Genomic DNA, 27321 nt, shown 5'->3' with positions numbered 1-27321 from the left:
TAAAAACCCCACAGAATGAAAGAAAATATTTACAAATCCAATATTTGATAAGGGGCTTTATCTAGAATTTATACAGCACTGTTACAACTCAATGATAAAAAGACCACAAATAACCCAATTAAACATGGGCAAAGGATCTTAATAATTTCTCCAAAGAAGATATGCAAATGGCCAGATAAGCACATGAAAACATGCTCAGCCTCATTTTCCACCAAGGAAATGCAAATATAAGCCACGAGATACTACTTTATTCCTACTAGGATGACTGTAATCAAAACAATGGGAAGTAAACATTGTTGGCAAAGATGTGGAGAAATGAGAGTTCTCATGTACTGCTGGTGGGGATGTGAAATGGTGCAGTCACTTTAGAAATGTTACGGTGCTTCCTCAAAATGTTCAACATCGAGTTACCATGTGACCCAGCAATTTCACTCGCAGGCATATGTATATCCAGGAGACATGAAAATGTAGGTCCACACAGAAATGTGGACACAATATTTATAGCGTCATTATTCAGAGTAGCCCAAAGATGGAAACAATTCTAATGTCCATCAACTAGTGAATGGATAGATAACACGTGGTATATTCATACAGTGGAATATTCTCACATGATATGAAATGAAGTATAACACAGATGAATCTTGAAAATATCATGTTAATTGGGCCAGGCACAGTGGCTCATGCCTTTAATCCCAGCACTTTGGGAGGCCGAGGCGGGTAGATCATGAGGTCAGGAGTTTGAGAACAGCCTGGCCACGATGGTGAACCCTCATCTCTACTAAAAACACAAAAATTAGCCAGGCACAGTGGTAATCCCAGCTACTCGGGAGGCTGAGGCAGGAGAATTCCTTGATCCTGGGAAAAAAAAAAAATTCTCAACAAAATACTGGCAAACTGAATTCAGCAGCATATTAAAAAGACTATAGAGCATGACCGAGTAAGATTTATTGCTGAATTGTAAGGACAGTTAACATGACAGGACACAGTTGATTCATGCCTGTAATCCCAGCACCTTGGGAGGCCAATGCAGGAGGATCACTTGAGCCCAGAAGTTCAAGACCATCCTGGCAATACAGCAAGACCCTGTCCCTACAAAATCAAACTTTAAAAACAGGACACGCTTTGGCTATGCGGGCTCTTTTTTTGCTCCATATTAATTTTAGGATTGTTTTTTCTAGTTCTGTGAAGAATGACGGTAGAATTTTGATGGAAATTGCACTGAATTTGTAGATTGCTTTTGGCACTATGGTCATTTTCACAATATTAATTCTCCCCATCCATGAGCATGGGATGTGTTTCCATTTGTGTCGTCTATGATTTCTTTCAGCAGTGTTTTGCAGTTCTTTTGTGTGTTTTCACCTCCTTTGTTAGGTATATTCCTAAGCATTTTATTTTATTTTTGCAGCTATTGTAGAAGGGGAGTTCTTGATTTGATTGTCAAGTTAGTTAATGTTGGTGTACAGCAGAGCTGTTGATTTTCTTTCTTTCTTCTTCTTCTTTTTTTTTTTTACAGAGTCTCTGTTGCCCAGGCTGGAGTACAGCAGCAGGATCTCTTGGCTCACTGCAACCACTGCCTCCCAGGATCAGATGATCCTCCCACCTCAACCTCCTCAGTAGCTAGAATTACAGGCAGGAGCCACCACTGGCTAATTTTTTGTAGAGACTGAGTTTCGCCATGTTGCCTAGCTAGTCTCGAACTCCTGGGCTCAAGCGATCCTCTCGCCTGGGCCTCACTTCGTGAGCCACCGCGCCCAACCCATTTACTTTTCTTTTACAGCGGGGGATCATCATCTCCCCTGACTAGGCGGGAAGGCGGGAAGGCGGGAAGGAGGCGGGAAGGTGGGAATGGGGAAGCTGCTGGGGAAGCAGGGTGGGGGTGGTCTCTGATAGAGGAAAAAGAAAAGGGGACATTGGGGGCTTACTGTAGGCCGGGCAGGCTCCTTAGTATAAGAATGTGCGGAGGAAGAGGGAGAGAGGTCCAAGTCCTTCTCCATCTCACGCCCTTCACTTCCCAAGGTGCAAGAAGGAAACAGAAACAGAACACCCAGAGGTGTCCTTGGTTCCTTCTTGCCCTTCCACCACCGTTCAGCAATAAGGCGAGAGAAATCAAGTGCAGGAAGGAGGAGGCAAGCAGTCAGGAGAAAAACAAAAAGGTGAGCTGTGCGCAGGACTCGCGTGCACGAAGGAAGCCACCCTCCTGCGGAGCAGCCACGGCAGGCGCAGGGAAGGAGTCACTCAGGCCTTAGCACTAGCGGCCAGGCTCCGCGGCTTCCTGGGCTGGGCCACTGTTGCCACTGTCCCGCGGGCGCAGCACGTGCCTCTCTACGTGGTCTGGAGTTATTTTTTATTTTTATTTTTATTTTGAGACAGAGTCTTACTCTGTCACCCAGGCTGGAGTGCAGTGGTGCAATCTCGGCTAACTGCAACCTCTGTCTCCGGGGTTCAAGCGATTCTCCTGTCTCAGCCTCCAGAGTAGCTAGGATTACAAGCACCTGCCACCGTGCCCAGCTAATTTTTGTACTTTTAAGAGAGACAGGGTTTCGACATCTTGGCAAGGCTGGTCTTGAACTCCTGATCTCATGATCCACCCGCCTCGGCCTCCCAAAGTGCTAGGATTACAGGCGTGAGCCACCGTGCCCAGCCTAGAGTTATTTTTAACAGGTATAGAACTTCAATTTTGCAAGATAGAAAGAGTTTTCAAGATATGGATGGGGGTGACCTTAGCACGACAATGTGATCATATTTAATGCCACTGAGCTGCATACTTAAAAATGGTTAATGGTAAATTTTACAAGTATTTTGCCACAATTTTTAAAATAACAAATAGGAATTTAAACTAATTAAGAAGCAAAAAACAAACCCCATTTAAAAGTGGGCAAAGGACATGAAAAGACACTTTTCAAAAGAAGACATACAGCCCACAAGCATATGAAAAAGGTCCTGGACATCACTAATCACTCCAGCATGGGGGACAGAGCAAGATCCTGTCACCAAAAAAGAAAAGAGAAGTCAAATGTCAGATCCATTAAAAAATAACTAAAGCTACAATAATTGCTATTAGATACATTGTATAAAAAGACACTAAGTGCAGCATCAAAACCATAAACCCTGGGAGGAGGAAGAGTGAAAATGGAGAGTTTGTGTATGAGATCAAAATTAAGCTATTACCAGCTTAAGTTAACTTGTACAAGTGCAAGACGTTTCATGTAAGCATCAGGGCAATCACAAAGCAAAAGCCTCTAATAGACACACGCAGGATAAAAGGAAAAGAACCAAAGCACTCCACAGTAGAAAGCCGCGAAGCCACAGAGGAGGAAAGCAGAAGATCTGCAGAACAACTGGAAACAATTTATCAAAATGGCAGAGTAACTACAGGCCTGTCAATAACAACCTAAAATATCCATGGATTAAATTATCTAAAAGATGTAGAGGGGCCGAATAAGTAAAAAAGCAAGACCCATTCGTATGCTGGGACCTTGTTGACTGAAAGTAAAGGGATAGAAAAAGATAGTTCATGCAAATGGAGACCAAAAGAGAAGAGTAGCTACACTTAGATAAAATAGACTTGAAGTCAGAAACTGTAAAAAGATACAAACACAGTCATTATATTATGATGGAGTCAATTCAGAAAAGGGCTATCACAATTGTAAATATAAATGTACCCAATTTCAGAGCACCCAAATATATAAAGCAAATATTTACAGATCTAAAGGCAAAAACAGCCTGCAGTATGGTGAGAGTATTGTTACACCCACTTCCAGCAGTGGGCAGATGATCCCAAGAGAAAATCAATAAGGAACGCTGGAGTTAAACCTATACTCTAGACCAAATGCACATAACTGATATTTACAGAATGTTTCACCCAATAGCTGCAGAATACACATTTTTCTTCTTTGCTTTTCTATTTTTATTTTTATTTTTTGTCCTCCTCCTTGTCCACCACTCAGAATACACAGTTTTCTTGTTGGCACATAGAACATTCTCCAGGATACACTATATCTTAGGCCACAAAACAAGTCTCAACAAAGTCTAACAAATTGAAATCAGATCAATTATCTCTTCTCACCACAATGGAATAAAACAATAAGAAAATCAATAAGAAGAGAATTTTAGAAACTGTACAAATATGTGGAAATTAAATATGTTCCTGAATGACCAATGGTCAAAGGAGAAATTAAGAGGCAATTCAAAATTCTATTGACACCAATGAAAATGGAAACAGCAAAACCTATGGGTTGCAGCAAAAGCAGTACTAAGAGGGAAGTTTATAACAAGAAGCTCCTACATCAAAAAAACAGATTTCAAATAAACAACCTAACAGTATCCTCAAGGAACTAGAAAAACAAGAACAAACCAAGCCCAAAATTAGTAAAAAAGGAAAGACATAATAAAGATCAGAGCAGGAATAAGCAATATACAATTTTTTTAAAAAAATCAATGAAACAAAAAGTTTTCTTTTGAACAAGATAAATAAAACTGACAAACCATTAACTAGACTAATTTAAAATATATAGATGAGCCAAATCAATAATATTAGAAATGACCAAAAAAAGACATTACAACTGATCCCACAGAAACACAAAGGATTGTTAAAGACGATTATGAGTAAATTTACAGCAACAAATTGGAAATCTCGGAGAAACATAAATTTCTGGACAAATGCAACCTACCAAGATTAAACCCAGAAAAAATAGAAAACCTGAACAGAACAATAATGAGTAATGAGACTAAATTAGTATTTTATAAGTCTCTTTCTAAAGTAAAACCCAAAACCAGATGGCTTCACTGTTAAATTCTATTAAATTTTTAAAGAAGAACCAACACCAATTACTTTCAAAAATTTTTGTAAATATTGAAGAGGAGAGAAGTCTTCCAACTCATTCTATAAGGCCAGCATTACCTCGATACCAAAACCGGAGAAGGACACACGCACACACGCACACACACACACACGTGCACACACACACACGCACACACACAACAGGCTAAGATCCCATATGAATATGGATGCAAAAATCCTCAGCAAAATACAAGCAAACCAAATCCAACAGCACATTTAAAAAGGTTATACAACATGATCAGGATTTATGCAGGGAGGCAAGGATGGCTCAACATATACAGATTAATAAATGTATACATGTGATGTATCACAACAAAAGTATGAAGGACAAAACAATATGATCATCTTAATAGATGCAGACAAAGCATCTGTTAAAATTCAACATCCCTTCATTAAAAAAACTCTCAACAAATGAGGTACAGAAGGAAAGTACCTCAAAACAATAAAGGCCAGATAGGACAGACATACAGCTAACATCATACTGAACAGGGAAAGATTGAAAGCTTTTCCTCTAAGATCTGGAACAACACAAGGATGCCCACTTTTACCACTTCTCTTAAACATAAAACTTGGCATCCTAGCCAGAGCAATTAGGCAAAATAAAGAAAGATCTCTACAATGAAAACCATAAAAACAATGATGAAAGATATTAAAGAGAACATATAAAAAATGGAAAGATATACCAAGTTCATGGTTTGGAAAAGTTAACATTGTTAAAATAGCTACACTGCCCAAAGAGATCTGCAGATTCCATGCAATCCCTATCAAAATACCAATGACATTCTTCACAGAAACAGAAAAACAATCCTAAAATTCAGGAATCACAGAAGACTCTGACTAGCCAAATCATCTTGAGCAAAAAGAACAAAGCTGGTGACATCACACTACCTGATTTCAAAATATATTTCAAAACAACAGTAATCAAAACAGAGTGGCACTAGCATACCATGCTGGGTGTATGGCAAAACTACAACCTCTGCCTCCCAGGTCCCAGTTCAAGCAATTCTCCTCCCTCAGCCTCCCTAGTAGCTAGGATTACAGGTACATGCCACCATGCCCAGCTAATTTCTTGTATTTTTAGTAGAGACCAGGTTTCACTATGTTAGCCAGGCTGGTCTCAAACTCCTGATCCTAAGTGATCTGCTCACCTCAGTCTCCCAAAGTACTAGGATGACAGGCGTGAGCCACCACGACCAACCACGCCATCTGATTTCTGACAAAGACACCAAAACATATTGGGGAAAGACCATCACTTAAATATATGATGCTGGGAAAACTGAATATGCATATGCAGAAGAATGAAATCAGACCTCTATCTTTTACCATATTAAAAAAATCAACTCTAAATGGATTAAAGATTTACATATTCGATTTGAAACTACTATACACTTTGGGAGGCCGAGGCGGGTGGATCACGAGGTCAACAGATCTAGACTATCCTGGTCAACATGGTGAAACCCCGTCTCTATTAAAAATACAAAAAATTAGCTAGGCATGGTGGCGTGTGCCTGTAATTCCAGCTACTCAGGAGGCTGAAGCAGGAGAATTGCCTGAACCCAGGAGGAGGAGGAGGTTGTGGTGAGCCGAGATTGCGCCATTGCACTCCAGGCTGGGTAACAAGAGCGAAACTCCGTCTCAAAAAAAAAAAAAAAGAAAAGAAAAAGAAAAAAAGAAACTACTACAGAAGAAGAAATGCTTCGTGACTTTGGTCTGTGCAAAGATTTTTTGGGTGAGATTCAAAAGCATATACAACAAAACATAAATAGACAAGTGGGTTTATATCAAACCAAAAAGCTTCTGCACAGAAAGGAAACAACCAACAGAGCGAAGACATAACTTACAGAATGGGAGAAAATATTTGCAAACTATGCATCTGAGAAGGGATTAATATCCAAAATATACAAGAAACTCAATGCCAGGTGCAGTGGCTCATGCCTATAATCCTAGCACTTTGAGAGGCCAAGGCAGGTGGATCACCTGAGGTCAGGAGATCAAGACCAGCCTGACCAACACAGAGAAACCCCATCTCTACTAAAAATACAAAAAATTAGCCAGGCATGGTGGCGTGTGCCTGTAATCCCAGCTACTAAGGAGTAGTAAAGAAAAGTAACTTTTCAATAGTAAAGAAAAGCTAATAGGCCGGGCACAGTGGCTCACCTCTGCTAATCCTAGCACTTTGGGAGGCTGAGGCAGGTGGGTACCTGAGGTCAAGAATTCAAGACCAGCCTGGCCAGCATGGTGAAACCCCATCTCTACTAAAAATAGAAAAATTAGCCAGGCTTGGTGATGCATGCCTGTAATCCCAGGTACTCCAGAGGCTGAGGCAGAATTGCTTGAACCTGAGAGGTAGAGGTTGCAGTGAGCCAGGATTGTGCCACTGCACTCCAACCTGGGCAACAGAACCAGGCTCTGTCTCAAAAAAAGAGGAAAGAAAGAAAGAAAGAGAGAGAAGGAAGGAAGGAAGGAAGGAAGGAAGGAAGGAAGGAAGGAAGGAAAACACACAATGAGATGCCAATGCGAACCAACTAGAATGGCCACATTTTAGAAACCGAAAGTGACAATATTGTGTGGGTAAAGATGTGGAGCAATGGTAACTGCTTACACAGCTATGAGCATGCAAAATGGTACAAAGAACTTGAAAAAATACTTGGCACTGCCTACCAAAGTTGAAGATAGCTTATATACACCAGGAAACATATACAAGAGTGTGGTGGCAAGAGCTGGAAACTGGTAACCACTCAAACCTCCATTAATAGTACATGGACAAACTGTGGTGTCTTATACAGTGACAAACTCTGAAGCTATGAAAATGAGCAATGTACAGGTTATCACAGCAACATAGATGCATCTCACTAATGGTGTTGAGCCAATAAATATGAATGTTAGGAATGCATTAAGATAAAGTTTAAAAAAACAAGCAAAATGTGAGCTAAACTGTAGGGACACATGAACACACAGAGAAGAATAATAGACACTGGAGCCTCCAAAAGCGGGGAGGGAGGGAAAGGAACAAGGGCTGAAAAATTACCTTTTGGGTACGGTGCCCACTATTTAGGTGATGGGTACACTATGAGCCCAGACTTCACTTGTACACAATATATGAATTAAGAAGTCTGAACTTATGTCCTCTAAATATACTTTAAAATTTAAAAAAATATATTCTGGCTGGATGCGGTGGTTTACACCTGTCATGCCAGTACTCTGGGAGGCCAAGGCAGGTGGATCACTTGAGCCCAGGAGTTCGAGACTAGCTTGGGCAACATGGGGAAAATCCATTTCTACAAAAAATTCCCTGGGCATGGTGGCTCCCTCCTTCAGTCCTAGCTATGTGGGAGGCTGAAGTGGGAGGATCCTTTGAGCCCAGGGCATCGAGACTGCAGTGAGTAGAGATCATGCCACTGCACTCCAGGCTGGGTAACAAAGTGAGACCCTATCTCAAAAAAGGAAAAAAAGTATATTCTGGGCCAGGCACGGTGGCTCATTCCTGTAATCCCAGCACTTTGGAGGCTGATGTAGGTGCATCACCTGAAGTCAGGACTTTGAGACCCGCCTGGCCAACATGGTCAACCTCCCGTGTCTACTAAAGATACAAAAATTAGCTGGCCTGACCAACATGGTTAAACCCCTGTCTCTACTAAAGATACAAAAATTAGCAAGGCGTGGTGGCAGGCACCTGTAATCCCAGCTACTTGGGAGGCTGAGGCAGGAGAATCGTTTGTGATGGTAAGGTGAGGGGATGTGGGGATGTCACTATGTCCCTTGGTCTGGGGAATGGAAACGCAGGTGTTTGTTGCTTTACCATTCACATTTATAGTATGCTGATATATTATGTACTTTCCATAAGTGTGTTACATCTCACAATAAATCTTTCAAAGCTAAAGAAAGAAGAAAATAAATATATGATTGATAAATACCTAACTTCATGTATCATTTGATTACCTAGTTTCTTCAACCTTATTTATTAAATTATCTAAACTATTCTCACTGGTTTGTGATTCCAACTTAATAATGTAGCCAATTCTTACTTGGATTTGAGAGAGCTGGTAGTTATCAAAAGTCTACTCGGTTTTGGCGAGGATGAATGTGCTTTGGGGGGCGGAGGTAAGGGGGATAGAAAATGTGAATGAAACAAAAAGCAGGGAGGGAGGATGAGACAGTCATCGTCCTGGGATTTATTATTAAACAGGAAAATTCTAGAGACAAACTGAGAAGAGAACGGAAGTCTGTCAGAGGGTTGCCAAGTCAGAAAGCAAAAGCAAATTGTCGCTTTATTAAAAAGCTGGGGCGGAGCGGGTCGGGGGGGCCGCCGTCCTGATGGAGCTCAGAACAAAACATTTGGGGGTTTCTTAAAGCGGAGGCCAGGCCTGCAGGGTGGGGGTCGGTTATCCCGGGTATCCCGCTCTAGGGTGCAGCTTCCATCCATATTGTGCAGGTAGTTAAAGACTGCTGAATGGCTTTTGTTTGTTTTTGCTTTTGTTTTTGTTTTTTTGAGCTGGAGTCTCACTCTGCCTCCTAGGCTGCAGTGCAGTGGCAACATCTCAGCTCACTGCAACCTCCGTCTCCCGAGCGATTCTCCTGCCTCAGTCTCCGGAGTAGCTAGCTGGGATTACAGGCGCGCGCAACCAAGCTCGGCTTTCTTTTTTTTAATTATTTGCTTATTTATTTTTGAGACTGGGTCTCCCTATGTTGCCCCGGCTGGTGCCAATGTTTTCAAAGAGTTAACATATTGCTATTTTTACATGTATTACTTTTTGCTTACTCTAAACTAGTTTTTATTGATGGAAAGTACAGAAAAGAGCGCGTGCCGCATTTTGTCCCCCGCTTGCCCACCAGGCTCCATTCCCTCTGGAGCGCACACCTAGGCCGTTTGCGTTCCCCGCGTCCCCCCGCCGGGAGCGGCCTGGAGGGGGGCCTGGACTCCGCGGTGTCGTGCGCACACTGCTCGGGTGGGCCGGACGCCCCGCGCAGGGCTGGGAGGGACTGAGGGGCGCGGGGGGCGGCCTGAATCCCTGTCCCGCCCCCCCGGAACCCCGCCCCGCCCCGTCCCGGGCCCGCCCGCGCCCGCGCCCGCGCGGACACTCTCAGCCCCGACCGCGGCCGCTCAGGTCGGACCTGCGCGCAGCGGCCGGAGATGCAGCGGGGCGCCGCGCCGTGCCTGCGACTGTGGCTCTGCCTCGGACTCCTGGACGGTGAGCGCGGCGAGATGGCCGCCCGCCCGAGAGCTGGGCTGGCCGCAGAGCGGGTACCGCGCGCCTGGAGCGGGCGCTGCGACCGCACCGACCGGGGGACGGGCAGGGGACACCGTGGCCCGGGAACGCGGACGCGGGAGGGAGGGAGCACGACGCTCGGGGCCCAGGACCTCGGGATGAGGAAAAGGCGGGCGGGGACTGCAGCCGGGTCAGGCCAGGGCGGCCGGGCCGCGCCTCCGCGCAGAGATAGCCTTCCCAGCCCCCGAATCCGCTTCTCTGTAGGTGGCTCGGCGTCCTCTGAGCCGGGCCCCGTCGGGCTGCGCCCTGGGTCTGGATCCTTCGTGCCCTTACTCGCTTCCCCGCGGCGCGCCTCTTGGTCCCAACCTACGCGCACCGGAGATCCCGGCCATCCCGGCCCGGCCCCAGACTTGGGTGCGCACTTCCCGACGCCCGGCGTCCGCACTCGCGGTCGGTCCCCCAGAGGGCGCTCCAGATGGACCTCCACCTTCCCTGGGCCGGGGACTTCGGGGGCAGGGGCTGAGGACTACCGCGCGCCCGAGGCAGACGGGTGCAGGTGCACACTGCAACTGAAGGCGAGTTTTGAGGAGGCGAGTCGAGGGCTATCAGCGCCGCAGAAGAGGCGGAAGGCCGGGGCTCTCCGGATTCGAGGGGACGGGGGCCTTGAAGGCCAGCTGGGGAGCAGAGGCCCCCACCGGAGGGTCCCCTGCACAGGAGAGGCAGGGTTCAGGTTGTGTTGTGTTCCAGCCGCTCTGGCTGGTGGGGAGAGACCCATACCTAAGGCAAAGGCGGAAGGGCTGGAGAGAGGGACTGGGGGGGATGAAGTCGGGGAGAGGAGCTGGATAGAGATGTCAGGAAGGAAGCTGAGAGGATGAGCTGCGAGTCCACCCGTAGCTGGTGTCCCTGCAAATCTAAAGGTGGAAGGGCGGGGTCAGAGTTTCCCAGTGTCTGAGCCGGGGAGTGCTGGGAGCCCTGAGGCCAGCGATGGGGACCTCAACATTTCTGCACCCCAAAGGAATTGAACAGTGGCTATACATGCTTATAGTTCTCACAGGGAGTGTCAGACCCATTTGACACATGGAGAAGCTTAGACCAAGGACATGTGCCACTCCCCCAAGGTCCCCAGGAGGCCCAAAGTAAGCCTAACAAAGCCCGCCTTCTGTCTACCACGTGTACGTTCACTGGCTGAAGAGCAGAGGACAGGGGAGGGGGCAGGTCTGACTTAACCAGGGGAGTAGGGAGGAGAACATCGGTCTGGGCCTCTAAGTCTGACAGGTCTGATCAGGGCACTGCCCTTGGCCTTCCTGTACCCAGCCCAGGACGGGGCTCTCAATATGTGTTTGTTGAGTGGCTGACAGGGCTGTAGAATGAAAGACACTTAACCTGGAGGAAACACGGGACAGGCCCCTGGGCGCAGTGTCTGAGGCTGGGCTGCGTAGCTGGAGAGGAAGTAGAGGACAGATCCAGGAGGGGGCCCTGGGGGAGGGGGCCAGAGGGCCAGGGGGCTTCCAGGGATACAGGGAACATTCTGCAGGTATAAGGAGAACCAGGCGAGGCCAGTGTCCTGGCACTCCCACATGGTTTTGGGGTGAAGGGAGATGAAGCCATTCCCTCCAGTAAGTGCAGTGACTCCCAGCTAGTTAAGAAGAGGTGGAGAGAGGATGTTAGCTGGGGGCCGGTGGGGTGGAGTGTCTGGGGTTGGACCTGGGTTTGGCTGGTGGGGAGATGACAGTGGAGACAGAGTCATCCCTCCCTGAGCCGTGCACTTAGCTCTACCTCCGGCTAGGCTGAAGACCCCAGTACCTCCCAGCCTGCTGGGGGATTTCACAGCGGGAGCACAATCCCTTAGCTGCAGTCAGGCATCAGGGTAGCCAGGGGTAGGAGCAGGCCTCAAGCCTGAGCACCCTGAAGCTGACCCCTTAAAAGTGTGCTATTGGTCATAGAACCAGACTCTTGTCCTGCCTCTTCCCCTAAAATCCTTTCTGTGTGACCCGAGTTCCCTCCTTTCTGCGCCCTGCACCTCAGTTTCCCCAAGCATAGCCATGGCACAAGCTGGCAAGGGGTTGTGTGTGTTTGGGCTGGACTCCAAGACCCACTTTCCTGCTCCAGTTCCACAGCTTTCCCCGGGTGGAGAGGGTAGGTCGCCGATGTCTCTTGGGGCTTAGTCTAGAGAGAGGCCATTGACACCCTTGCAAGTTCATTGGCACCCTTGCCACCAGATCAGGGACATGCAGGAGCAGGAACTGCTGGGAATGTGGAGTGGCCTGGTCTCAGGACCTTTGCCCTTTCTATGGGCTGAGTCACACACCCAGATATGGACAGGTGTGTGGCCCAGGGATACAAGTCAGTGCAGGCAGGATGTGGGGGCCAGACCACCTTACTTGGACCTGGGGACCTTCTGCAGCTCAGGGCTCTGGGGACTCAAATGCAGGTGCTGTTTCCTCCTCCACCAGGTCTGCGGTACGAAGCCAGTGTGGCTGAAGGGGTCTTGTGCCCTCCCAGAGCATAGGGCCCACGTGTCTGGGCCCAGACAGGGTATGAGGTGTAACATGCGGTCTGTCTGGTGAATTCTCCACTGTGACCCCCAGCAGTGGCACCCCTACCTAGGGAAGGAGGCTGCAGGTCTATGCAAGACTGCAGCATAGTGCCTGCTCAGGTGGCCCAGGGAGGATTTGGACTTGGCCCCATCCCACAGGGGTTTCCTGTGCCTTGCAGGGACACAGACATGGCATCAGATGTCTATCTCCCAGGGATGAAAGTGCTCAGGTGCCCTGGTGAGGCACAGCTGGTGGCTGTAAGCTGCACAGGAAGGCAGTGTTGCTTCCAGCTAAAAGTTTCTTGGAGAGGTCTGCAGATCTCCAGGACAGGGAATTCCAAGCAGGGCAAAGAACCCTGCAGAGGCCGCGAGACAGGAAAGTCCGGATGGTGAATGTGGACGAATGAGTGGTCCGGTGAGGGTAGCGTCTGGAAGGAGTGGATGGGAGGTAGCGGGAGACGAGGCTGGAGATGGGGCAGCGCCAGCAGCAAGGAGGCTGGTGTCCGGGAAGACAGGAGCTGAGGAACTGCAAGTAGAGAAAGCCAGGGGGTAAATTGGGGTGGAGGCAGGTCGAAGCTGGGGATGATGGGGATGGGGGAAGTCCCAGGTCTCTGTCTTCAAGAATAGTTTATCAGAGGGAGACCCTGGGAGAGGAGCAGGGACTCAGGGTGGAGGTGTCTAATGGGATTTCCTAGGAGACCCCAGCTGATACAACCAGCCAGATAAGGAAGGAGGAAAGTTGGGAGCACTTGAGTGTGATGGGGCAGAGGGGAATTGGGGAACCCAGGGAAATTAAGTGAACTCAGCTGCGAAAGAGAGGTTCTTCTCTGTGTCTGGCTTACACCATCCTGCTGTAGTTTGGGTATTTTCCTCCACAGGGCAGTTTTCTCTCCACCAAGGCCTAGCCTGTGTCCCACGTTCCTCTGAGATGCCCCTCGGAGTTGGGGGTGGGCAGGGAGAGGGGTCTGGAGAGCCTCTCACACCCCCTAGACTCAGAGCAAGATTCAGTTCATGTGTCCAGCTGGAGCCAGGGATTCCTTTTCAGACACTGGCTTCCTCTGGAATCTGGGTTTTCCGGTTACACTGAGGAGACAAGTCTGGGAGCAGGAAGGTGCGGGCATTCATTGCCGGAGGAGGTTCAGGGCGCCAGCCATGGCCGGGCTGGACGGGGCAAATGGCAGGCACACCCCCAGGCCTGTTCGAGGCCCGCTCCACCCTCGCCCTCGGCCAGGCCTGGGCAGATCCAGGTGGCAAGTAGGGTAGCCGGCCACGTGGCCGGGAAGGTCAGCAGGGGTTCATGGGAAAGGACTTGTCGGCCACAGAAGAGGACATCCTGCCTGCATTTCCCTCTTCCTGCGGCAGGAGCTGGTGGCCCCAATTTAGCAGCACTGGGGGGCCACCTCTGCGCCAGCTGGGCTGTCTGATAACACCGCTCGTCCTCCTGGCCCGCAAGGAGAGCCCTGACCCCAAAGAAGCCAGGAAGACTGCCTGGCACAGCTGGCTGCCTTAGTTCGGCCCTGTGCTAGGAGCTTAGCATCTGCTCAGGCCCCCTCCTCCCGGTCTCCGCCCCCTCGGGGTACTCAGGCAGCCCATGCTCCCAGAAGGTCCAGCCCTCTCAACCTCATCACCACTCCCTGCTTCCAGCATCTTCCAGAAATTTGTCTCCATTCTGCCCCAAAGGTACTGCTATAAAATACAGATCTGAGCCTTCAGCACCCCCCACCCACCCACCCTCAAGATAAGCACGAGCTTCTTGGGCTAGTGGTACAGGCCCTTCCTGCTGGAGGACAAAATTCAGACTTTCAGGTGGATTTAGGGGAAGCCCTTATTATCACCCCCTCAACACACTAGCTTCAAAGCTACCTTAAATTCTACCGAATGGAGGTTGATTTGTGTTAAGTAGCAAGCGTGCACTGGCACGTGCATGAACATGCACAGATGTGCAGTGTCCGGCAGTGAGCCACGCCTCGGTGTAAAATGGTTTCTTTTTTTTTTTTTGAGACGGAGTTTCGCTGTTGTTACCCAGACTGGAGTGCAATGGCACGATCTCACTGCAACCTCTGCCTCCTGGGTTCAAGCTATTCTCCTGCCTCAGCCTCCTGAGTAGCTGGGACTACAGGTGCGCACCACCGTGTCCAGCTAATTTTTGTATTTTTAGTAGAGACGGGGTTTCACCTTGTTGACCAGGATGGTCTCCGTCTCTTGACCTCGTGATCCACCCGCCTCAGCCTCCCAAAGTGCTGGGATTATAGGCGTGAGCCACCGCACCCGGCCAAAATGGTTTCTTAAATTGCTTCACAGCAGGGCATGTATAGGTTTTAACTTTATGGCACAGACCTCATTGTGCTTGTTTTGGACATTAGGAAATTAAGGCCAGAAGAGTGAAACGGCTCTCTAGATGATAGACGGCTCATTTCAGGGAGGTAATAGGTGTCTGGTATCTGGTTTCAAACAGCATGGAGGCCAAGTGGGAAAGGACAGGCACACAGGCCGTTGTCCACATTCCCCAGGGAATGCCCTAGAGGGCTGGCCAGGTGAAATCTTCCATTTCTGGGTACCGTGGCACCGTTTTTACTTTGCTGTTCCAGAGACCTTTCCAAAGCAGCATGTCCCAGACAGCTCCCCCAGGGTCCATCTCTCGCCCGGCATTTCCCTCTGTGCACAGCCTCTTCACTCTCCTGGTACCCTGTGCCTCTCCTCCCCTCACCCCCACACCTGCCCACACATTCTTTTTTTTTTTTTTTTTTGAGACAAGAGTCTTGCTCTGTCACCAGGCTGGAGTGCAGTGGCAACATCTCAGCTCACTGCAATCTCCGCCTCCCTGGTTCAAGTGATATCATGCCGCTACACAGAGCAACAGAGCGAGACTCTGTCTCAAAAAAAAAAAAAAAAAAAAAAACAAGTGATAATGAGCAGCTGCTCCGTGAAGCTATGGAAAAGTGCAGGAGTCCCGGGTGGGAAGCCTCGGCGTGAGATGCTGGGGAAGCCGCACAGGAGCTCAAATGTCAGAGGTGGGGAGGGAGTGTTCCAGATCACCTGCACATGGAGGTCTGGAGCCGCATCAGGTGAGTGGCAGGGAGGCCAAGGAGGCTCCAGATTCTGCCCAGAAGCAGCAAAGAGGTAGATTTAAGCAGGAGAGGGTCTTGTGTTCTAGAAAGATTGTCTGACCCCTGAGCAAGGACTGGGCCAGTGATCCAAGGGAGAGCCGTTGAGACTGGCCAGCAGTGGGGTGGGGAGGAGGCTGGGTGGAGGGACAGCAGCCCTGGAATGCCCAGGAGGGGCTCTGCAGCCAGAAGGTGTCCATGGCAAGGATGCAGAGTACTTGGTCAGGATGGTGAGGAGAGGTGGGGGCAGGGACCTGGGACTCCCAGCCACCCCACCCTTGATAACCTCCTCCTAGACCAGCAAGCTCCTACTCAGTCTGCAAAGCCCATTTCAGCTCTGAGCATGGAGGCCACTTGGTGACCAATTGGCTGTGGGGGATGAGTAGGGTCAGGAGTGTCTGGTGGGTGAGCATCACTTGGACAGCCAACCTAGGAGGAGGGAGAGCAGTGTTTCCAGGGCTGATGGAAAAAGATGATTACATTTTATAAAATGCAGAAATGCAAATTATGCAGACATCTGTAGAATAAATAGTAGCTTCCCATAATCCTGTCTTCCCAAGACAATCTCTTAACGGTCATGTATTTTGGAGCACGTTAACCTCTGTGTGCTAGCTTTCTATCTGTACAGTGGCAATAGGGAACCTACCACAGGAGTGTGAAGGTGTGTGGAATGCACACGTGTGTACGACCGTGCTCTCACAGACAGTGCTAAGTGCACGCTTGCTGTTCCTGTTGTAGCAGGAGGTACTGAGAAAGGAGGATTCTCCATTGGTGTCTGGACGTTGTCTATCATTACTGTGCGGCTGCCTCCTTCACATCCTTGCCAGTGCTGGGAATTCTCATTCTTTGTGGTTCTTGCTTCTCTGGCAGGTGTATGGTTGTGAGCTCTGTGGTTCCAGTCATCCTCCCCAGTGTTGGATGTGGGCTGGGCTTGAGGGCTGGGGTCCCCCAGGACTGGAGCCCAGAAGAGCTGTCAGGAAGGGTGGGAGCACAGAGTGGGGTTGAAGTTCCAGGTTTGCCACCATCAAGAGTACATCCAGGGAGCAGGACCGGGGCCCGAGGCGGGTGGGGACCTGAGCCTGCTTCCATGGCCTCATTGCTCACACCATGCTCTATCTGTCCCATCTATCTGAAGGCCCAAAGTCACTGGCTCTGGCCTGCGTGCTCTCCTCCTGGGCCAGCAAGCTCCTACTCAGTCTACAATGCCCCTTTCAGCTCATATGCATCCCTCCCACCACTGAGGCTTGCCCCCTGTGCTATGACGATAACACAGGGTCATAGTGAGACAGCAGCTGTAGCAAACCAAGCATTCAGGAGGCAGGTGACAGCAGAGGGCTCCGTGTGCATGATCCAGACCGTTTATTCTTCTTCTTTGTTTTTATTTCTAAGACGGAATTTCACTCTTGTCACCCAGGCTGGAGTGCAACGGTGTGATCTTTGCTTACCGAAATCTCCACCTGCCCCAGGTTGAAGTGATTCTCCTGCCTCAGCCTCCTGAGTAGGTGGGATTATAGGCACCTGCCACCAGGCCCAGCTAACTTTTTGTATTTTTAGTAGATATGGGGTTTCACCATGTCGGCCAGGCTGGTCTTGAACTCCTGACCTCAGGTGATCCCCCCACCTCAGCCTCCCAAAGTGCTGGGATTACAGGTGTGAGCCACCATGCCCGGCTTGACAGTTTATTCTTAACCATGTTGTTTGTGGTCTGTTGTTCTTTTTTTTTTTTTTGAGACAGAGTCTTGCTCTGTCACCAGGTGCCAGGCTGGAGTGCAGTGGCTCGATCTCGGCTCACTGCAACCTCCGCCTCCTGGGTTCAAGCAATTCTCCTCCTACCACTCTGTGCTCCCACCCTTCCTGACAGTAGCTGGGACTACAGGTGCATGCCACCATGCTCAGCTAATTTTTGTATTTTTTTTTTTTTTTTTTGAGACGGAGTTTCACTCTTGTTACCCAGGCTGGAGTGCAATGGCGCGATCTCGGCTCACTGCAACCTCCGCCTCCTGGGTTCAGGCAATTCTCCTGCCTTAGCCTCCTGAGTAGCTGGGATTACAGGCACGCGCCACCATGCCCAGCTAATTTTCTGTATCTCTAGTAGAGACGGGGTTTCACGATGTTGACCAGGATGGTCTCGATCTCTTGACCTCGTGATCCACCCGCCTCCGCCTCCCAAAGTGCTGGGATTACAGGCTTGAGCCACCGCGCCCGGCCTGTATTTTTTATTAGACACTGGGTTTCACCATGTTGGCCAGGATGATCTCAAACTCTTGACCTCGTGATCCACCCTCCTTGTTTTCCCAAAGTGCTGGGATTACAGGCGTGAGCCATGGCGCCTGGCTTGTGCTCTGTAGTTCTTAGTGATCCTAGGACCAATCCACATCTTGCAAGTGGGAAAACCGGGGCTTGGAGAGAGCGGAAGTGATTTGCCCGAGACCACACAGCAGAGAGCAGCAGTGTGGGGTGCCCAGCAGGACGTGCAGGCCCAGCTTTCTCAGGCCTGCAGGATGTGCAGTGAGGACCGATAGCCCCTTAATCTCTGGAGGCACAGGGGCTGCAGGCCAAGTTAGGGGGTGCCATCAGGCAGAACACTCCTGCCACCTCCCCCCAGGTCTTTGCAGAGGCCCGGCCCCAGGAGTGAAGAGAGAGGGTGCAGGTGACCCCCTCTGCCCAACCCAAGCCCAGCAGCAGCCCCTTTGCTCCCCGACAGCTCCCTCCAGTCTATAGCCTGGCTCCTGGCTGCCTTCGTCCTCCTGGGCTCAGCTGCCCAGAGAGTGTGTGTCCAGCTGGTAGGCCTGCCACACAGCCCCTGTCTTCCCAAGCACCCCAGGGAGAGGGAGAAAAAGAGCTGGGCCCGGGGTGGCCACAGCAGAGCCATGCTCTCTGCCAAAGTGGAGGGGGCCCCAAGCTCATGGATAATCCCAGTGCCATCCTTGTGCCAGCCGTGCTGGGCCTGAGGACAGAGCCATGAGCTGATGACACCCCCACTCAGGATCAGCTTGATGACACAGACCCTCCACCTACTGTAGATCAGGGCCAAAGTGGGGATGACATGCTCAGCTGCGGGCCGCAGGGCAAGCCACACAGGCCCAGGAGCTGGGGCAGCACTTTGCCAGCACAGAGGGAGAGGGAGGACAGGGGCTCAGTCCAGCCGGGCAGGGAGAAGGCTGCTGGAGAGCAGGAGTCCGGGAGGCTGGCGCTCAGGGTGGTGGTTAAGAGAGATGGCAGGACAAGCATGGGGCAGGGCTACAAGGAAGCAGCTAGTTTTACCCTCACTCTCTCATGCTGGCCCCCTCGCCTCTGCACCAGGACCTGGGCCCAGCCATGCCCTGTGGATTCAGACATCAGTCTGAGGGCAGCTCCCAGATTCCAGCTAAGGCCAACTCTCACCCACACTGCCCTGCAGAGAGGGCTGGGACCCTGTCTCATCAGGATGTGACACAGCCAGCCCACCTCACTCCCATCCTGGTGGGCCCAGAGAGGATTTGATGCGAAAACATGGATTCTTTACAAAGCAAGGGACACAAGACATGCAGGTGTGGAGCTGAGGGAGGGACCGACTCACATATCATGGGAGGAAAGCAAGGCTAGTTCTCCCAGCAGCTTTCACTGGGCTGGGCTGGGATTTCCCTCCGTTTCTCAGGAAAGAAGCTTTTGGAAGAAAAAAAAAACAAAACAAAAAAAACGCATCATTGGCTTAAAGGGCTTTGCCTGCAGCCAACTAGGGAATGGAGCCAGATGGAGGCCAGCCCCCAAGGAGAGGTGTCCTGGAGGCCACTGGGGTGCAGGGCCCAGGTATCCATGTGCCTCCTACATGGGCCCACCTGCCTGCAGGGTTCTCTGAGGCTTCAGGCTAGGGGCCTAGGAGGAAGGCCGGGCTGAGGTCTGGCCTGAGTCTCTGCCCCCGGCCTTTGGAGGGGAGCCTGGGCCTGGGGCAGGGACCGTCCTGGACTCAACCTGACTGGGCTCCCGCATGGCCACCTGCTGCTGTGAGGCATGGAGCCTCCGTTTTCTCACTCACTGACCTGGCTGTTGAGCCCTCTCTCCCAGGCTGTTGTGAGGATTGAATGAGGCAGTTGCAGCCGCCGGCTCTCTGCTGCCTGGCTCACTGCTAGCACCCAACCCACAGGACGTTCCCTTACCCTGCCTGGCCCTCACACAGGGGTGCCAGCACTGTCCAGGCGAGGTGCAGGACCCTCCTGTGCTGCTCCCACGTCCGCCACGCCTGTGGCTGACGCCAGGGCCCCATGGTCTAAGGCCGGAGGGTATCCTGGGGCTGCTGACAGCACAGAGAAGAGGAGGTGTGCACTCTGGCCTTGCTGACCTTGGCCCAGTGCCTGCCCCAACCATGCTGCTGCAGGCTTGGGGGCCAGGGCTTTGCGGGGCCTCAGGGAAGGAAGAAGCCAGTTCCCGGGCCAGGAACAGGAAGGCAGGGGGAGCGCGGCAGAGGCCAGGATGACAGCGCTTCCTGCTGCGGGAAGGGAAGGACAGCAGAGACAGACAACAGCCAGGCAGGAAGGATGCGCCCTCTTCAGGGCTGCAGGTGGGGGCTGGGCAGTCATGGAGCCTCTGGAAGTGGCAGCCTTCAGTCCTGAATCTGCCCAGCGGAGCCCATTCTATAAAACGGGAAGCATGTTTTCCAAAGGAACAATCAGGTCTGACAAGAGTCTCTGAGGTCTCAGAGGTCTATTTAACCATCCATCCATCTTTCTATCCATCTATTCTTCTTTCTATCCATCTATCCATCCATCTGATCATTTAACCATCCACCCATCCACCCTTCACCCATGCACCCACCTTTCCACCATCCATCCATCCTTCTATTCAGCCATTCAACCATCCTTCCATCCGTCCTTCTATTCATCTACCCATCCATGCATTCTTCCATCCGTTGATCCATCTTTCCACTCACTCATCCATCTACCCATCTATCCATCTATCCATCCACTCATCTACCTGTCCATCCATCCATTTATCTGTCTCACCCACCCTTCTACTCACCCATCCATCCACTTCTCCATCTATCCATCCACCCTTTGACCTATTCACCCACCCACCCTTCCACCCCTCCACCCACCTACCCATCCATCCATCCATCCATTTATCCATCCACACTTCCATCCCTCCTTTTTTTTTTCATTTAATGAGTATTCACTGAGCCTTTACTCTGTGCCGGTGCTGTGCGAAGCATGGGGTGGGATAAAAAAGAGCTATCTTGGTCCTTACCCCATTGAAACTTACTGCCTAGTGGAGGACATGGACAGACATAACTTAAACACATAAATAAAAATTCCAAGTTGTGACAGGAAGGATGCCGTAAGCAGCCAGGAGATTAGGATGGAGCCTTTTTGAAGGGGTGAGGAGGCCATGTCTAAGCTGAGTCCTGAGTGTGAGAAGCCAGCCTGAGGGCACAGAACAGTCTGGAGGCTATGGTGGCTGGAGGATGTGAACATGAAGGGGATGAACCACAGGGTGTGGAGAGAGAAGCAAAGACCAGGAGTTTGGATTTTCTTGAAATCACAAGGGAAGTCACTGACCAGATTGAAGCACAAGTGTGATCAGGCCTGTGCCGGATAGTTAGTTAGTAAAACATCACTAACTGCAGGGAGGGGGGCCCAGAGGCAGGCCTGGAGGAGGACAGGAGCAGGCCCAGGAAGCCACTTTGGGGTGAGTGCAGCTATGCTGGCCCCCATGGGAGAGCAGGGGCAGGCCCTAAGGTGCATCCAGCCTGACAGGCTTCAGTGGTCTGGTCAATGGATGGGCTGGGAGAGGATCTGGGGAGAGTGAGCTATCGAGGCAGGAGCCTTTGGTGTGAGTCTGGAATTTGGCATTGAAAACGAAGACCTCGGCGTGTCTAGTCCAGTGGGCAGCTAGATGCTTAAAGCTGAAGTTGCAAACAGTAGTCATCCTGGCTTGAGCTAGAGACCTGGGAGCTGTCTGGACTCGAGAGAGAGTAGTGGCCAGGGCCAGCACTGCGTGTTAGGCAGAGAGGAGGTGGGGAGAGGTAGGTCCCAGATACTGCCCAGGGGAGAGGATGCCCGCTCCCTGCCCTGTGTGCCCACTAGGTCTGCAGTATGGAGGTCATGGGAGGCCCCGCCCAATGGCTCCAAGAAGTGGAGGAGCTGCACCCCATGGGTGGATGAGGGGATACCAGCAATGGGGACAGTGAACAGCTGTGGCCATGAAGGGAGATAGGAAAAGGGGCAGTGGCTGGAAGAGAGTGTGGAACCAAGGAGTTATTTTGTTTTGTTTTTAAGATGGAAGATGATTGCATAGAGAAAGATTAGTGATCCAAAGAGAATCTGTGGCGGGTGGACCCTGGGCACGATAGAGAGCCTGGCGTGGAGGCAGGCATGTCAGAGGGTTTATGAGGCCCTGGCTGGCAGTGTAGGTTGGGATGTGGGAAGATAGGGTGTTTCCATCTCTTCATTTTGCCCTGTCAATGCTGAGAGTGAGAGAGGAGAAGCACCCTGAACTGTGCACACCTAGGAAAATAGGGGGCGAAGCCCGTGCAGAGGGGCTTTGGGCTGCCATGTCATGCTGTCCGGGACGCATGCTGTCTCTGGGTTGGATGGAGGACAAGAAGTGAGGGAGCATGCAGAGAGGGAGGCTTCAGACTCCATGCACCAGGACAGGGCAGCACCAGGAGGGCACTGAGGGCTGGGGAGGAAGCAGTGGGGACTTTGATGAGGCAGACGGATGTGCCTGCTGTGGAGCAAGAACAGAGGAAGAGGAGAGAGAGACAGGAGACAGGCATTCCGGGATGGTGCGGCCTCTGGTGATGAGCAGGTTCAGGGTGCTCCCACAGAACTGAGTGACTGAGGAGAAGAGGGGAGGACTGTGCAGGGGGGATCTCAGAGGCCAGAGTGCTGTGAGTCAGCCCTGTGGAAGGTGAAGTCACAGAGAAGGACAGGAGCTGGGGTGGGGAGGGGATGGTGAGCCAGGAGCTCTGGTCAGCAGAGAATGAGGGGAAGTGACGGGGGGGTGCAGCTGATGACAGCTTTAGTGGGGAAGAGGGCGTTGCTGCCAAAGAGCAAGACCCTCAAAGGGACTGCTGTAGCGGGGGCAGGTGGCTGCAAGGAGTTCTGCCCTCAGGCATGTGGGGTAGAGAGCAGTAACTGCCCAGGGGCAGTGGTGTGGCCAGAAAGCTAGGCTTCAGGTAAGATAGGAAGGGACATTTGGAGTGGACAGTGAGGTCTACAGGAAAGTGTGCTGATCACACAGGGCACAGTGGAAGGTTGGTGAAGGCCGAGGGGGGCACTGGAGTAAGTCAGGACATGTCATGGCAAAGGAGAGCTTGCATACTTGGGCAAAAAAGGGTTGGCAAGCACGATGGATGGTCCTGCTTAGCAGTGATGCAGCTACTTCCTTTGGTGGCACAGTGCCTCAGAAGGAAGCACCTACAGGCTCCCCTTCCCCATCCATCCTTCACCCATCCACTTACCCTTCACCCATCCACCCACTCCTCCACCCATCCATCCTTCCACCCACCCATCCATCTGTCCACCAGTTTAACCACCCATCCACCCATACTTTCATCCATCCATCCACCTACCCACCCATACTTCCATTCACCCACCCACACTTCCATCTATCCACTCACCCACCCACCCACCTACCCATCTGTCTGAATAAATCTGTCAATTTATTCATCTGGTGATCCATCATTCATCCATCCTTTTCCATCCATCATCCATCCAACCACTCTCATATCCACCTTTTGAACCTCCTTTGCACACCTCCTCTGTCTTGGGCTTAGAAAGATGAATAAAATCAAGCCTCTGTTCAGCTGTGATCACAAAATCACAGTTCAGTCTGATTGTGTTGTAGCAGGCGCTTGAGGAGGAGGTGGCTGGTGCTGCCTGAGTGATGAGGACTAGACCCTAAAGAGGGAGGCCCTCAGGAAGGAAAGAAGGAAGGAGGGGGATGTCCCAGGAAAAAGGACAAGTGTTGAAGATAAGAAAACAACAGGCACTTTGGGAGGACAGGAGGAGGAGGGCCATGCCTCCCAGGAGAGAAGCTGGAGAGGGGGAGCTGCTAGAGGGCAGAGGCCCAACCCACCCTGCTGTGTCTCAGGAACAGAGGGGAGCCATCCAAGGAATCTGGGCTGACAGCTGCCACAAGGTGGATCTGGCAGGTGTGTGCTGGATGTGCACTCTTGAGAAGGGGGAGCCACCAGCTCAACACTCCAGACCTCAGTGGGTGTGGGGAGTGTTCTCTTTCCCTCAGTAAGGACATGCATCAGGCTGGGCAGGTGGGCACTGGCCTCAAGCCTGGTCTCCTCCTGACCACTCACTAGGTCCACTGGGAAGACAGAGTCTACTCATCCCAATAGGTCTAGCCCTACGCTCATCATCTTCCCTTCTCTATAGCTCTGAGGACAGACCACCACCCACTCTGGTGCCCTCATACATGCCCAGCTGTCTTCCTGGCATGGACTTACTTACTTTCCACTACCTGGAAAAAAATCCCCCTCCATCAAAGCCCAGCTCAGAGGTACCCTCCCAGGGATTCCTTCTTAGCCCCCCACCACCTGAAGGGAGCCTCTTCTCTGCAGGGATCCCCCAGCTCCTGGCCCAGACTCCTCATAGCAGCCCCAGGGGTGCAAGGCAGAGGCTGCTAGTGTCCAGGCCCTGCTGCTGTGCATGTGAAGGCCTGGAACCACCCAAGGGGAAAGGGCTGCAGAGCCCACAACCCCCTTCCACCTCAGGGCCCCAAGGGAGGGTTGGCAAAGCAAAGATTTGGTGATAGTTACAGCAGCGGACAGGTGAGACGCTACCTTGTGAGGGTGGCTGGAGGGCCTCAGTGTGCCAGTCTGCACAGTGGGTCTAGATGCATGGCTTAAAGCCCTTCCTGTTCTGGACCCATAGTGAAGTGGTGTCTGGAAGGGTTTGGCCAGGAGAAAGGAATAGAAGGGAGAGACAAGAGGTCATTGACTGGTGACTGTATTTCCATGTGATGCTGAAATGAGATCTTGGTGTGCAGAAGAAATGAGATCCTGATGCTACTTCCTAGGGCAGCTTGGGGTCAAGGATTCCCTGGGCTCTACCCCACCCCCATTAGCTTCAGGGCAGGACTCTGGGGCCTCAGGGAGCTGTCCTTGGGAGGGCAGGAGAGCTAGACTACTGCTGTCCCAAACCCCCAGGACCTGCAGGACTGGAGGGGCCTGGTGGTAGAATAGTGGGCTGTGCCCCCAGGAGGACAGGGACTTGGGGGAGGGACAGGACACGGCCCTGGGCCTCTGGCCATGCAGCCCTCCCTTCCTGTTGTCTCAGGATGGTCCCGGCAGGATGCATCTGCCAGAGTTCCAGGCCCAGACCTCCCCCGGGCCTGCTCCCACCCACACCGGGATCCCACCACATATACACCCATGTGTGTACCCACACTAGCATGTCAGAGACACACAAACATGCATGCTTGCACATACACACAAAGCCACACCTCTCAGACATAGATAGGCACAGACTCACACACCCAGGCCTGCAGTTACAGATGCACATGGGGGCATGTGTGCATGCACACACACACACACACACCACCCCACTGGAAGGAGGGTGTGGGGGCAGCCCACACCCTGGGTCCTGCAGCACAGAAGGGCCAGCTCAGCCAGCCTGCAGTCTCTGGCTGAGGGTAGGTTTCAGCCAGGTGAGGCGGGTTTATTTGTGTGTCTGAGGAAGAGCCCTGTACGAAGGCTGGGGTGTCTAGGGAGGCCTGAACAGGGAGAGCCCAGAGGAAGCTGGGGCAGCAGCCCAGGCCTGTGAGGGGGTGAGAAGCTAAAGACCCAAAGGACACCTGTGAGATAACACCATGTGGGCTGGGAGGGGGCAAGGTCACTGGTAGAGCACAGGCATGAGGTCTAAGCCCTGCATGGTGTGGGGGGCCTGGAATGTGCAGGGCCCCCGGGAAGCAGCAGGTGTAGGTCTGCAGTGCAGGAGTGAGGCCTGGGGCAGCAGCATCGCAGGGGCCGTAGTGCAGAGGTGACATGCTCCAGCACCCCTCCCCCTGCTCCTTCAGGCCAGCAGCTTGGCTCACCATGGTCAGAGGTTGGGGTTTGGCCCAGGGGCAGTGTGTAGGTGAGGGTGGAAGCTGTGGGGCAAGGCAGGGTGAGCCTGTGGGAGAGGTTCCAAGCTGTCTTGGAGCCTGGGGACTGGTGCTGTTCACAGTGCAAATGTGAGGCCAGGCCACAAGGTGCTGGCTGAGTACCTGGGCTGCTCCGGCCCTGCAGGGGGTCTGCTCTCATGATGCAGAAGGCCCAACCATGCCATATTAACGTCATGTGAACTCACAACCCAGCACCACTCTGACCCTCTCTCCCACCCCAGGCCTGGCGAGTGGCTACTCCATGACCCCCCCGACCTTGAACATCACAGAGGAGTCATACGTCATCGACGCCGGTGACAGCCTGTCCATCTCCTGCAGGTATTGGGTCCCTCTCCCACCTGGCAGGTCAGGGAGGCTGCAGAAACCCAAGACATGAAGTGGTGGCTGAGGGCCCAGATGGCAGCAGCCCCCAGGGCAGAGTGGCCTCAGGACTGTGCGGTCTCCCGGCCTGTGTGTGACTTTGGCCCTCCCCAACTCAGCTTCACCCACACATCCCCATTGGCATTTCATATGGGGCACCATCACCCTGTACCCCACTCCAGACACCTCACACTGACCCCAGGCCACCTCCCAGGTCACCTGCACCGACTCCCAGCCACCTTTCACTGACCCCAGACCCTCTCTCTGGGGCTCCCCAGCTTCCCAGCTGTGATCTGAGGCCTGTGCTTCTCCGCAGGCCAGCCTGCCACACCCAGCCCTGGGAGCCTGGTAGAGGCCTGGGGGTCAGGGAGTGCCCTGGCCCAGGCAAGGTCTAATAGTGTGTGCCCAAACCCTAGGCAGTTACATGCTCCAGCTGAGACAAACCTGAGGCTCAGCCTGAGGGAGGCTCCTCAGGGGTAATCCCCATGTGGTGCCGCTGGGGCCGCCCTGACCTCTCCTGTCCTCTGCCAGGGGACAGCACCCCCTTGAATGGGCCTGGCCAGGAGCTCAGGAGGCACCAGCCACTGGGGACAAGGACAGTGAGGACACGGGGGTGGTGCAAGACTGCGAGGGCACAGAAACCAGGCCCTACTGCAAGGTGCTGCTGCTGGGAGAGGTGCGCGCCAACAACACAGGCTGCTACCTCTGCTACTACAAGTACATCAAGGCCCGCATCGAGGGCACTACGGCCGCCAGCTCCTATGTGTTCGTGAGAGGTGAGACCTGGAGACAGGCCAGGCTGGGGCTGAGTCCTGGGCAGCTGGGGCCCACACCACCCCCAGCCTGTGGACCCTGGGCTGGCAGGAGGAGAGGATGGGGACCTTCCTGCTCCAGCAAGCAGCTGATTTAGGACCAGCACTGCCCAGGCCAGTGGAGCCCTGCCCCAGCCTGGCCTCCGCGTCCCTTCCCCAACACCTTACTCCTTCTCCATAGACTTCAAGCAGCCTTTCATCAACAACGCTGACACACTCCTAGTCAACAAGAAGGACGCCATGTGGGTGCCCTGTCTGGTGTCCATCCCAGGCCTCAACGTCACATTGCGCTCGGTATGGCCCCACCCCCACCCCAGGATCCAGCCCTCCCAGCCCATCCCTGGGAAAGGTGGCCACCCATCTGGCC

General features: G+C 52.1%; 1 protein-coding gene across 3 annotated transcripts in view; it reads left to right on the top strand.

Annotated features, from left to right (window-relative positions):
- Nucleotides 1-9917: 9917 nt before the first annotated feature.
- Nucleotides 9918-27321, top strand: part of FLT4 (fms related receptor tyrosine kinase 4) — a 40842-nt gene continuing 23438 nt past the window's right edge. For all 3 annotated transcript variants that reach the window (XM_078364789.1, XM_078364788.1, XM_035290787.3), the window contains exons 1-4: nt 9918-10029; nt 26004-26100; nt 26674-26918; nt 27136-27248. In XM_078364789.1, coding sequence (XP_078220915.1) covers nt 9972-10029; nt 26004-26100; nt 26674-26918; nt 27136-27248 — 513 coding nt within the window. In that variant the 5' untranslated portion in view covers nt 9918-9971. The remainder of the gene's footprint in view (nt 10030-26003; nt 26101-26673; nt 26919-27135; nt 27249-27321) is intronic.

The sequence above is a fragment of the Callithrix jacchus genome, chromosome 2 (genome assembly GCF_049354715.1).
Source record: "Callithrix jacchus isolate 240 chromosome 2, calJac240_pri, whole genome shotgun sequence".
Taxonomy (NCBI): domain Eukaryota; kingdom Metazoa; phylum Chordata; class Mammalia; order Primates; family Cebidae; genus Callithrix; species Callithrix jacchus.
This window is presented reverse-complemented; position numbering and strand designations above follow the sequence as displayed.